Raw genomic sequence first — 13,563 nt, forward strand, 5'->3', positions numbered from 1 at the left:
AATGAAAACGTACTTACGTGAGTCAGAACTGCCGGCATTGTAGTCTAACGTTGCTCTCCCAGGATCAGTAAACAATCCTTCATAAAATGTGCTGCACACATCTGGATATTTGGGTTAAACTGTTCTGGAACAGTGCTGTAAATACAACTTAACCACTGATTTGTAGTCGTGTCCTCTTTTGGAAGACCAAGTAGTTTTGCTTTCACAACGAAAAACATAGCGGCCTAGTGTGAGGGGAATTTTCAGCGTGCGCTGAGTCCGGGATAGAGTGAGCTAAGGCCGGGCTAGCGTGAGCTGAGGCCAGGATAGAGTGAGCTGAGGCGGCGGGGTCGAGAACGGCATGCCCGGCGGATCCGACGAAGGAGCGGCAACCACATGTGACGGACCCCGGGCTGGATTCCGCTTCGTCCACGGTGAAAGTTGATGTATTCCCTCAGCGACCAGCACAGATCAGCTCTAGGCATGATGAAGTGGATATCGTCCTCTTTTGGAAGACCAAACAAAGTAGTTTCGCTTTCACAACGAAGCATACAGCGTACATGGCTGCAGCATCAACAAAACTACAGCGAGACCAAAAGTTACGCCTTCTTTCTTTGCGTGAACATTTGGGCGGCGTTATGCAAATCTTCCCACATAGTGAGGTAGATATGTGGGAGCATGTTAGAACGAGCCGTTTTAGGTAGGTGTGGCTGACTCTTTACCTTTTATTAAGAATATCTCTTTGGATTTGAGACTTTAGTCTTTGCAACTTTACAGATCTTCTTTATGCACCAAGAGCTTGTAACACTCCAAAGAGAAAGGAAAAATTGAAAATCGCATCATATGACCCCTTTAAATGAAGTAAATTATCAGGTGAATTTGATTTAATACAAATGAACCAAGTTGTGTTTTTTTTCTTCAGATTTTTAAAATGTGGGGTTTTTGTTTTTTAAACATTTCAGCAAAGGATGTATTAAATTAGATTAGATTTCTATTTCAATTAAATGCTGCCCTTTTGAACTTTCTATTCACCCAAGAATCCTGAAAAAAAGTATCAGTTTCCACAAATTAAGCACCACAGCTGTTCAACATTAATAATTAGAAATGTCTTAAGCAGCAAATCGGCATATTAGAATGATTTCTGAAGGATCATATGACACTGAATACTAAAGTAATGACGCTGAAAATTCAGCTTTGCCATCACAGTAACAAATTAAATTTAAAATAAAAAACATTTTAAATTTTAATATTTCAGAATATTCATAATCAGATAAATTTTTCGGAGTGTCTATTTACACCAAGTGCAAATAGCCCACCTTGTTAGCAGAGGCTATTTACACTAACTCCACCCACCAAAGTGTGATTGGGCTAGTCAACACTACAAAAGACGACAAACAATATCTCCAGTGGTGTAGATGGTAAATTGCATGCCACAGTTTTTTTGACAGGATCGATCGGAGTTCAAATCTGCCTTTTGCCACTTTTTTCTCCCTTTTTAAATCTCATATCACGTAAGAATGGCATTTATTTTCATAAATGAAGGAAATAGTTGAAAAGTTGAAAAAGTATCAGGTAGGTGTAGGGTGGGCTTTATTGTTGAATAAATCTATTTAATCATTTGAATTAAAATTATGATTTGCACTCAATACTCAATGCATAAAGGCTTTAAGTGTTACCATGTAGACTTCTTTCAAAAACATTAAAATAATCTTACTGACCCCAAACTTTTGAAGAGCAGCATACATCCACTCTAAATTATTTCCTAGACGCATCTTATTTTTATTATCTCATAAAATTTTCTTTTGTGAATACGTCTTATTCATCTGGGTTGTATGCAAAAGATAAGGGTTCACAGCATGCTTGGAGAACACCGGACAAATTTGCATTTTTGAAAGTTTGCATAAAGCATATTTGAATCATGGACCATAATGGATGGAATAACTTCAATAATAACTCAATGTAAACGCAATGTCCACACGCAGTACACAAACCATTGACGTGTTCAGCAGCCACAATGGAAATGGAGCTGGATTATGTGGAGCGCGCAAAAGTCATTATGTGGGAAACGGGCTGTGCAGGAAAGAAAAAAAAAAAAAAGGCAAAAAAGCTAAAAGACACTCACTATGAAGCCGAGTCATTGAGCTGGTACTCTCTGGAGCGACTGAAGCAGACCTGAACGCCATCATCCTTCCACAGGCGCTGGATGATTCCTGACAGCTCGCTCGTCATGTATCCCTCATCTGCAGAGCCAGCCAGCACAAACAGCTGCCTAGCGTCATCCTGCAAAACAGCCAATCGAAAGCATCTTGATTTCCTTTGATACTTTAGCATTACATAAATACGTGACCTGCATTTAACCCTACTTTACATTAAAACAGCAGCACTTACAGCCCGCCCAGCATCCGCAAAGTCAATCTTCAGGCGGCCCATGGCCCTTATAATGGCAATGATGGACTGGATAGTGTTGCTGTAGACCACGGCTCTGAACTGTTTGCACTCTTCCTCTGAGTAGCCTGCTTCATGGATGATCCTGTGGGAGACAAGACAATGGCATTAATTCCAATAAAGCCAATAGTTCCTGGCAAGTATATTGTGAATATAGGCCGTTAAAACGTTAAAAGTGAAGATATATCACTACATCTGCCCTGTTGCTTAATTTTAATGACTCTGAGGATGTTTAAAATGTTCAAAAGTTATAAAAGCCTGACAAATGCAGGGAAGTCCCTTAATAAGCCATGTTCATAATCGAAGGATTATGTAATTCACATTTCATTTAAATAAACACTGCTATCGCTTACATCCTGCGTGATTTCTAAACATTACGAAACTAGGATGACATAATAGGGGTTGAAACTTACTTCATCTGTTTGACAATTGTACTCTTTCCAGATTCACCAGCCCCTGCAAGAGAAAGAAAGAGCATGTTAGCCACATGGACACACACCCAAACATTCCAGATCCTTCCCTGACTCTGAAGGATCAAGCATTCGTGGCATCTGCCAGCTCAGCAAAAGTATTTGTTGGTATCAGATTGAGCGGGAGGTTCCTTTGATTTCACCACAAGTAATATAACTGTATGGGGAGAAGACATTATCAACTTAAAACTTGAAATTATATTGTCATGTGCATCCTTGCCACTCATATGATGACAAACAAGTGATATAAAAATAAATGGAAGTGGGGGAAAAACTGATGTCATGGGACACGGCCCAAACCAACAATCTACGGAACAGACCATTTAGCCTCATTAAGTGGACATTTCACTTCCCTGTATGTTGTATGTTAACAAGAGGAATAAAAGCAACCGGCTTTAACAGTCAGCAATGATGTGAGGAAGTGTGTAGGTGTTAATCTTAATGGATTAATTAAACGTCACCTCACTGTAATGGGATTACAGACAGGCTTTGGTAAACAGATTAGCTATAGGTTTAGATGAGTATGTCAGCGGAGGTTTGACAGCAAAGATAAAAATCGAAATCTTTAGAAACTGTTACTTGAAATGGGGGCTTTCAAACTGAGCTCCAATGACCCCCAGAGGGTCACAAAGGGGGAATGCAGAAAATGAAGGGGGTAAAAAATAAAAATAAAAAGATGATTTAAGGCTGTCAAATGTGTTAATAAATAGTGTTAATATATTTAAGACATTATTCATACATTTTTAAAAATAATACACTATAGTTCAAAAGTTTGGGGACGTATGTTTTTGTTTTATGTTCTTGAGAAATGTTATGCTCACTAAGGTTACATTCATTTGATTAAGTAAAAACAGTAATATTGTTAATATTGTGTAGCATAATAGCATTATTTTATTATAATTTAAAATAACTGTCTTTTACAAAACATTTAAAACTATAATTTTTTCCTGTGTTGGAAAAGCTGAATATTCAGCATCAATACACCAGCCTTCAGTGTAACATGATCCTTCAGAAATTATTTTAATATTCTGATTTTATGCTCAAGAAACTTTCTTATTATCATCAACGTTTAAAACCATTGTGCTGCTTAATACTTTTTTGAAACTTATGCAACATTTATAACATCCTTGCTGAATAAAAGTATTAATTTCTAAAAAAAAAAAAAAAAAAAACTAAAGAAATAAACTAATATATTAAAAAAATAAAATAAAATTGGGGATCACTGGCATCAAAAAAAGTTGTGTGTGTGTGTTTTCAATTAAAATTCTGCCATTTCATAAAAAGGATAGCTGGTCTTTAATTTACCTTCAGTCAGGAAAATCTCAATACTCCCATACAGTTCTCCACCTTCCGTGAGACTACAGTTCATCTGTTCACCGAACGAACATTTCAATTAACCAGGACGTCTCTTTCTCTCAGTCCCAAAGCACAAAAACAGCAATTAGGCCACATCAGCATCTCTCGCACAGATTGAAACCCTACCGCGAGGAGACCAAACACAAGAGCACTGCGTTTACCCCAGAGACCCCCACAAAACTCCCACATCACTTGATGATAGGCTTGTGGCACCTAATGTTCATCCACACTATTAATCGTCCTCCAACAAATGGCATAATGCTTCCTGAAATATCAAAGTGTTCATAAAAGTATCAATAGTTCCATTTGTTAAAGAATTTCAAAGATTAAACATTTCAAAGAATTTTGCAGGCAAAATGCAGTCATTTTAATTGGAAACCTCAATATGAAAATTGGGAATTTCGCACAAATTTCTCCCCACAGATTTTGCATCGGGTTCGAGTTTTTCATGCAAATTAGTGACGCTGACCAACAACTGTGTGCACTGTACTTCACAAATGTCTACATGTTTGACAGTTGAGAATGGACTTTTTGCCAACTAGGCCTAAATTTCGTAAATGTGATTGAAAATGTGAAGACTGCAGACACTGAAATTTTGCGAAATTACAGAAAAATTCTACAGATTACATTTTTAAATTATGGCCAAAATTTCCCGCTAAATTTCGCAGAGCAATGGTAAATGTTACCACACCTTTATGAATCCTTTTGAGATGAAACTAAACCTTTCAAACTGAAGCTAGAAAACGGTTTAAGATGGTGGGCCAAACCCGTTGCTTGGGTTAGGGGTTGGTTCAAATCCTTAATCATAAGCATTGGCAATTATATAGATGCTTGCTTTATTCCAAGATGTATCAATCCAAGTTTCTGATGCCACACACTGAACTTGACTCCCAAAGCACTGGTTTCACCTTTTGTTTGGTCTCCTGCTGCTGCGTTTACGATGCTGTAATTTGAACTGGCTCTTTGGTTCCTGGGCAACCAACAACTGCCTGAGACGCATGATAAACACGCTCTATACCGTAAAGACATGCTCATCTTCACGGAATTACAACATTTTGATATGCATTTGTGACGCTCATTGACTTTTGCGACACAAAATTCTTTGAATAACCCCCCATGAAGGTACTTTCTCTTCACAGCAGTGGATTTATTCTTAGTAACAACCCTGTCAGTCACCATTTGTCCCCTCTATAGTCTAAACAGGAACTCCATCTTATTTTACAGCAGGCGTAGGGACATATGCTGTTGATCCGCAATGCCAAAAAGCAAACAAACCCAAGAAAGGCAGCACACAGAGGGCGTATAATGAATCAGCACATAGGGGGAATCCAGTTAACTAGATAATTAGACGGCAATTCCCTAAAGTTTGATAACGTAAGGGCAGGTTTTATGTCCTATAACAATTTACACAGCAAGTAAAGGAGGGACCAATGGGAAAATGGACAATAAATGGATAATTAAATGGCCAGATCCAAGCAAAAAGTTGACCGTGATTGTTTGCAAGGGAACTAGCATACCAAAGCTCTTCGAAATGAATAATACTGCATGTAAACAGCACCAAGTGCTTCTCTTTAGGGAGTTTGTGACATTTCTGTAAAACAAATATTATGTTTAAACTGCACACACACCATCGATAATCAAGAAAAGCTAACAAATGTTTCAATCGCCACAAGCAAATAAATTGTTCGGCTTCATTACTCAATGTCCACGAAAAATGCTTGCACACTGGAAAAGTACAGAAGAAACATATGCAAAACAGGAATCGGAAACTGAGAAACAAGTGGCCTCTATGTAAATCACAATGAATTAACAAGTTGACTGCTTTAAGATAACAGAAGAAGAAAAAAAAACTTTACTAGATATTGTTTATAATCTGCAACTGCATTAAATTGTAAGACTCCACATATGAAAATTTTACAGCCAAAAGCAAAATCTACACGGGGCTTTTTTTAAATGTATAAAATAAATTCTAAAGGGGATAACCATGGTCTAAATACAAATAAATAAGAAGTAATTAAATAAATGAACAATATCTGCTGATTAAATATTATTTTATATTTATTCTAGATTTAAGAGCGGTGTGATGGAAAACCTACATAAGTAATAAATCAAATGAATCACACATTCAAGTTTACAACTTTCCAGACTCATGATATTTGTAAAATCACCAGGACCACTTTTTAGGCCCATCTAGCATCATCCTCTCCAGTTTACTCCAAGCAAGCACCCAGCAGGACCCTCCATATGCACAAGCTCATTTATCATAATTGGATGAGGTTTAGGTTAATCTATCGGATCCATCTCAGTAAATCAGGCAGTTCGGATTAAATTAGATTAAACTAGTCTTTTGTTGGCTGGATTAGCAGAGAGCCGTTTGCGTCTAGCTGGCCACTCGGCGAATATGCAAACCAGTAACTTACTTTGAAGAGCTCAAAGCCCAAAAAACAAACAAACAGAAAACAGGCAAATCAAATCTCTTACGCGAGAATTCCGTATCTACTGTATTGAAACAAACTAAACTCTTAAAAGCGGTGTTAAATGACTCGCGGGGTATAGTTAACGGAGTGGATTAGCTTCACATGCTAGCCGAGACACCAGCGCAGCAACTAATTTACAGAAAGAAAAGTTTCCAGCGTCCATAAATATGCACTTGACTTCTTTATTCTCCACTCATGGCTTATTGGCATATTAAATCCAGTGCTGAAGTGTCTTATATTTGCTGTAAAGTGAACTTTAATGGGCTTATTCATTCACTAGCGGCGCGGCTAACTCACCCAGCAGCAGCAGCTTGACCTCTCGCGACGCTCTCTCTCCATCATCGCGCAGGTTTTTGTCAATCATTTTGCTCCTCTCCTGGGCGCTCTTGTCGCCCGAGCTCAGGGTGCACCCCATCTTTCTGGAGTTTCAAACGCTTTCAAACGATATAAGAAGTCGAAGAAGCTAAAAAAAATGCGAGGAAGAAAGAAATATAATGCACAAGTGGTTTAAATGAGGGAGCCAGCCACCCCGACGTCTCGCATACACACACAACGCCCAGCTCGCGCTCTCTCTCTCTCTCACACACAGCGCGCAGTCTCTTCAAACTCGCGTTTTCCCGGCGCTGGAGTTTCTCAAGTTAAACAAATAACAACGGAGGGTGTCAGTAATCAGTCGAGTGCCTTGACGGCCATGGTTGATTAAAAATAACGTGATAATGGAGTCATTAACGCCCAGTCTCCCTCTCCGCGTCGCCCACTGCTGTTAAAGCGGCGAACAGATCGCTGGAGTTTCCGGTTTCTTTTCATACATAAATCCCCCTCCTCGGCCGCGCGCCTGGACTGCACGCTCCCGCGCACACGCGTGTACGCGAGGGTGCGCGCATATTGATCCCAGGTTGCTCTGAAGTCAGACTTTCAGTTCACTGTTCACAAAAATTCGGAGAAAAGAAATAATGGTAATTTTCATGACATTTCTGAAAAGCTTAATACGCTTTCAGAATACATAATATTTACATAATATTTTATTTTGCATATTTGTAATTATTTACATTTATTTACATTACGTATAATAGTAGCTATTTATTATTTAATGAAATGTAAATAATTATTTATTTTATTTTCACGATTTATATATTATTATATATTTATTTTAATAAAAATCATAATATTTTATGTATCTGTATTTTTGTCTTTATTAAAACGATTTAGGCATTAACAGTTATATATTATTTAATTAATGACATTTCTGAAAAGCTTAATGTTTTAAAATATTTAAATAATATGCATTATTAAAATACTTAATATTTTATTTGATTTATTTGTTTAAATTTTTTACATTATATATTATTTAATTCAATTTCTGATAAGATTAATATGCTTTGAAATACTTAATATTACTTATATATTATTTATTTGTAATTACTAATTTATTGACAGTACATTATGTATTATTATATATTGTTTATTGAATACATATGTTAATTATTATATATTGTTTATTTATTGTTATATATTGTTTATATATTTTACTTTCTTTTTCTAACTTGTTCCTTCATGCCAATCAAACTGTTCTAGCTGTACTTTAGATCTAATTTCAATTGGATTTTACAATAAAATCTCCCTTTAATTAATATCCTCACAATAGTTTTTCAAACAATTCTACTAGATTGTTTCACTTTTTTTAGTGTCTGAATAGGTGGGTGAATATGAATAATTTATGGAGGAAATGGCTCCATTTGGTGAGATGAATGAGGCCACATCTGGTCGGTCGGGTCACAGGTCTAACCATATTCAAACAGATTCAGATTTAGGAGATTTTCTTATAGGTGGCACATAACCATTCAAAAAAAAATCAAACGATGAGCTCATACATAAGCTTAAGAAATATTATCATAGCCAGACTTATTATTTTACATACTATTTAAATTTCAAATGTCATGAGCATGCAAACCAACGAGCAAAGTTTCCCCACATATCCATGACTAGTGTATTTTCCTAAAGAACCACAATGAAAGACAGGGAGCATTCAATCCACTTCAATGAGAGCAATCATGGCGACTGAACATTCATTACACTGATTTATTGAATTTACACATTATTGATTACACATTGAATTACAGACTAGTTTTAGTTCTAGGCAAAACTCACTCTTGCATTTGTGCAGCCATGAAAAACTGTAAGATGGCTCCTGGAAAAGTCATCATTTACCTTTTTGTACTGAGGCTTTACATGTATCTTATAGGGTTATTCATCTAGAAACATAAAGACTAATATAGCTGACATGGGTAAGATGACTTTTATATGAATGTATTCATAATCAAAATATATGAATGTATTATTACTACAATCCATTTAAACGATATTTTAAAAAAATTATTGAAAAAATAAAGTGACATAATATTTTGCACTAGAATTGGTGTGTATGCATTCTAGTTCAAAGTTTTCCTCAAATCAATTTTGTTCAATATTTTATTGTTAAAAACAAAAGCAGCTTGCATTTTCATGTATATTAATGAAATAAAAATTATAAACGAGGTATATTTGAATTAATAAAGAGACACAAAATGGCAGGGTGCAGTAATCTCGTATGCGTCTTTATGATAAATGCTAAAGTGGTGAGATGAGACAATAGAGATAATTGTTGTTTCTGCAGCGCGGTGAGACTTGTTAAGCTTGGGGACTGATTGCTTGCTGTGCTGCTTGAATGTAGAGACACTGCTGAGACAGGACCTGAGGGGTTAAGTGTGCGTATGGCAGTGTTTGTGATTACATTGAAGGTGCGGTAGGGTTTGCTTATCTTTGCTATCTATTTTATTTAAATGAATGAAATGTTTATGCACTAAATTCAAGCTTCATGGTCGTTTTGTTAGAATTTTGCTGATTTACCTTTGTTCTCATTTCTCAAAAAGCTAACTTTGGAAAGAGATTTTACAGTAATTGAGATTTATTTTACATGGCAGATAAGACAGTGAGTATCCAGTGTTACCCTGCTCAGCAGTACCACCAAGCGGCTGATCACGGCAACTGCATGGAATACTGATCATTTATCAATAGAAAAACAGAAGAAAAAAAAATTCATACACACAATGACCTGAATACTTTTCTTCTATTATGAACATGTTATCAAGGTATTATAATACTAATAAAGGTAATATAGAGATAATAATAGAGACAAAAAGCTTTGATAAAGTTTACAGCTTTATTGGTTATTATTATTATCATCATCATTATTTTTTTAAGCACATTCGTTTTAAGATATTTTTACATTAAAAAAGAAACAATAGTGCAGCATTTGTCAGTGTGGTATAACCAGCATGCAGTATTTCAGCAACAATGTCAGTAGGACAATAGTTGTCTTCCTATGGTCTGGTGGCACTGGGGAATGAGACCTGAGACTGGGTTTTGTCTCTTGGTACTTGAGATGAGATGTTTGACAGAACGTTCTGACGGCAAATGTTTCCACCGGGCAGCTGTAACTGTTCACACCAGCCCGAGCCCAAATGATTCTTTAGAAAACCATCAAAAGAGCAGTGCTGTGGAAGAAGGGATTTATTATGCCCTCCAGCCTATTACTGTTGTTCGATAGATAGATAGATAGACAGACAGACAGACAGACAGACAGACAGACAGAACTTCTAAGATCAAATGTTCACATGTTATAATTTGTTAGTTTAATACTTCTAAGATCAAATGTTCACATGTTATAATTTGTTAGTTTAATACTTCTAAGATGTTATAATATTCCATTATATTACTGTGATGTTCATTTACTTATTGTTATTGTTATTATATTATTATTATTTGTTTCTATCCTTTTTGTACATGTGTACTAAGCTTTGGCAATATTGTATAATTTACAGTCATGCCAATAAAGCAATTTTTGAATTGAATTGAATTGAATTGAATTGAATTGAATTGATAGACAGACAGACAGATAGATAGACAGACAGATAGATAGATATATAGATAGATAGATAGAGAGAGAGGCAGACAGACAGACAGACAGATAGACAGATAGATAGATAGATAGATAGATAGACAGATAGATAGATAGATAGATAGATAGATAGATAGATAGATAGATAGATAGATAGATAGAGGCAGACAGACAGACAGATAGATAGCTAGATAGAGAAACATTTTAACATTTGTTCTGTTCATGTTTAAGCTTTACCACGCTCCTTATGGTTCACTGGCCTCTCATGTAGGTGTGTTTAGAGCCCACCCTCACGTTTACACACTCATAGAGCTCATTTACAGACTGTCACAGCAGAGAACAACAGACAGACAGACAGACAGCTCACCCTGATCCTCACACAAGACGGATGCTACTGACAATCACCTGCACCCATAGAATATATGACTGGACAATGAAGGACATCTGACTGCAGAAATAAGGTATTAGATATTTGTTTTTACTGTTGCTGTTTTTTTATGATTTACACAAGTTAAGTTATGTTAAAGGAGTGCAACATGAGGTCACATGTTATCATGTGTTTTATGACAACATGTGTATGCTAAATAGGGATGTAACGATTAACCGAGAGCCGGTTGAAAATCGATTTAAATATGTGATGATTCAAATCGGTTGAGATGCTAAACAAATCGCGATTCAATTAGGGCTAGGAGTTTATATGAATGTACGTCTGAGGGGAACTTACTGTCTTTCGATTGTATTTTTTCTTTTCCTCTTGCCTCTGTATAAAGCATATTAAAGTTCATGCGCTGCTTTGTTTACAGTGGAAACCAAGGAAACGCTTTCAGCGCCACCTGCTGGCAGAGAGTGCATCTGCGTCTCATTCAGCTCGTCTGCTGTTTCTGTTTCATGCAGATATTTTTTTACGTATAGTTTCACAAAACTGAAGTCAAACCATTCTGTTTTTGCTTCAAATTTCGAAATTATACAATGTAATTTAGATTAAAAACTGCTCATGTTGCATGTATGCAGCATCTTTGTTTGGATCATGATTAAAATGCAGTGGTTGCCTCTAATTTTGTTGTTTAACAATTTTTTTAGAGAATAACAGTGAAAATGTTGATGTTTCATTAATTTTTTGCATTTCATAATTGTTTTACTGTTTAAATTTAGCTGAAAAGTCTATAACAGGTTCCATTATGACAACTTACCCCTATATAGGTTTTCTATTGGGGCATGTTGTCACAAAAATAATGTTTATATTTATATATCTATATTTATTTTTTTTATTTTTTTGCCTGCGCAATAATGTTTGAAGTATGTGCCTATGCAGAAAGGGATTTTCAAAAACTAACCTACCATGTGACACTAGAGTAATAAGTGTGACAACTAGCCCCATGCTGCCCTACACTATAAAACAAATAAGTAATGAATTTCAGAAGCTAAACACATAAACGTACACACATAAACTAATCCAAGGTACAAATTTTATCACCGGTGCTAAGATTGCTGTTCTTTGTCACAGCACTGAGATATTTCCCACATGGCTGTGTTGTATTGCCCCTAACTTTCTAACAAGAACTTGTGGCACCATCTTGAAGGGTGAAGACAGGTGACTGGAATCAGCACAATCTTAAGATAAAGAATGAATATTTATGTTTTCACAATTTAACACCTTCCATCTTGATATTTTGCTCTGTCCTCGTTGTTTTTGCCAACAAGAACTGGTCTCTGAGAAGTGAGCAAATGTGACAGCACATTAGTGTTATTATTAGTCTCACTTAAAACAGCAGACAAATACCAAGAGCTTCAGTAATATGTTGTACCATATTCACATTATTCATATTAGATTAGCTCATAATGTCATTTATACTTCAAAGAGAATATAAAACACACACCAGCACACATCCTCAGCTTTATTCTTTATCCAGAGAGTGATGATGACCAGACCCCACTATATCTACTCTTAAGAAACAGGATAACCATTCAAAGGCCATTCACTTTTAAGCACAGTAGTAAAAACAAAACCTCAGTCACTCTAAATCAGCCCAAACTCTCATTAACAGAGTACATATTTGCTCAGGAGCTCACCTATAAGAACAGCATATACCATCTGTTTGCATTATATTAAATCACATATAGCTCCGCCCGTGATGACTTACGAAGAGCTGCTTAATTAGCAGTAATAGATACTGCTAAAAAACATGCTAAAGCATGCTACAAAACAGAAGCAACACCCCAGAAACCACATAGTAACATGCTAAACACCACCCAGAACACCCTAGCAACCCTCTGAAACACTTAAGCAACCACAAATCAACATGTCATCAATCACATACTGTAGTAACATGCTAAAAAACAGAATATCTTAGCAACCACATAGCAACACCCCAGCAACCACATAGTAACATGCTAAACACCACCCAGAACACCCTAGCAACCCTCTGAAACACTTAAGCAACCACATATCAACACGCCATCAATCATATACTGTAGTAACATGCTAAAAACTGAATATCTTAGCAACCACATAGCAACAACCCAGCAACCACATAGTAACATTCTAAACACCACCCAGAACACCCTAGCAACACCATAGCAACCCTCTAAAACACTTAGCAACATATAGCAACACCCCAGCTCATCCAGACTGGGAGGCCAGCTAAAACCAGCTAAGACCAGTCAACCAGTTTAGACTGGTTTTAGCTGTTTTTAACACGCTAACATGTTTTCATCAAAACCTGTTAAATCTAGTTGTTGAGAATACAGTTTTTGGTACTGATCCAAGCTGAAGTGTGAAGTACAGTACATGCTGTCCTGTTAAAGCTAATGCGCTTATTGCTCTCAGAGGCCGTCCTGGCTACAGTAAATAAGACATGCTATCAGAGTCCTTTCCTCCATCCAGCTACATTAAACTCTG

General features: G+C 36.4%; 2 protein-coding genes across 2 annotated transcripts in view; one reads left to right on the top strand and one right to left on the bottom strand.

Annotated features, from left to right (window-relative positions):
* Positions 1–7,515, bottom strand: part of LOC107554950 (guanine nucleotide-binding protein G(i) subunit alpha-1-like) — an 11,978-nt gene extending 4,463 nt beyond the window's left edge. The window contains exons 1-4 of the mRNA XM_016237621.1: positions 7,025–7,515; positions 2,838–2,880; positions 2,368–2,509; positions 2,102–2,259 (exon numbers count right to left, since the gene is read on the bottom strand). Of these exons, the coding sequence (XP_016093107.1) occupies positions 2,102–2,259; positions 2,368–2,509; positions 2,838–2,880; positions 7,025–7,142 (461 nt within the window). The 5' untranslated portion in view covers positions 7,143–7,515. The remainder of the gene's footprint in view (positions 1–2,101; positions 2,260–2,367; positions 2,510–2,837; positions 2,881–7,024) is intronic.
* A 3,594-nt stretch (positions 7,516–11,109) lies between these two features.
* The window catches only part of LOC107554938 (muscarinic acetylcholine receptor M2-like), a 7,815-nt gene continuing 5,361 nt past the window's right edge, over positions 11,110–13,563 (top strand). Inside the window, exon 1 of the mRNA XM_016237600.1 lies at positions 11,110–11,125. The gene's annotated coding sequence lies outside the window, so the exon portion shown is untranslated. The remainder of the gene's footprint in view (positions 11,126–13,563) is intronic.

Source organism: Sinocyclocheilus grahami, unplaced genomic scaffold, assembly GCF_001515645.1.
Source record: "Sinocyclocheilus grahami isolate Dianchi unplaced genomic scaffold, SAMN03320097.WGS_v1.1 scaffold520.1, whole genome shotgun sequence".
In the NCBI taxonomy this organism is placed as follows: domain Eukaryota; kingdom Metazoa; phylum Chordata; class Actinopteri; order Cypriniformes; family Cyprinidae; genus Sinocyclocheilus; species Sinocyclocheilus grahami.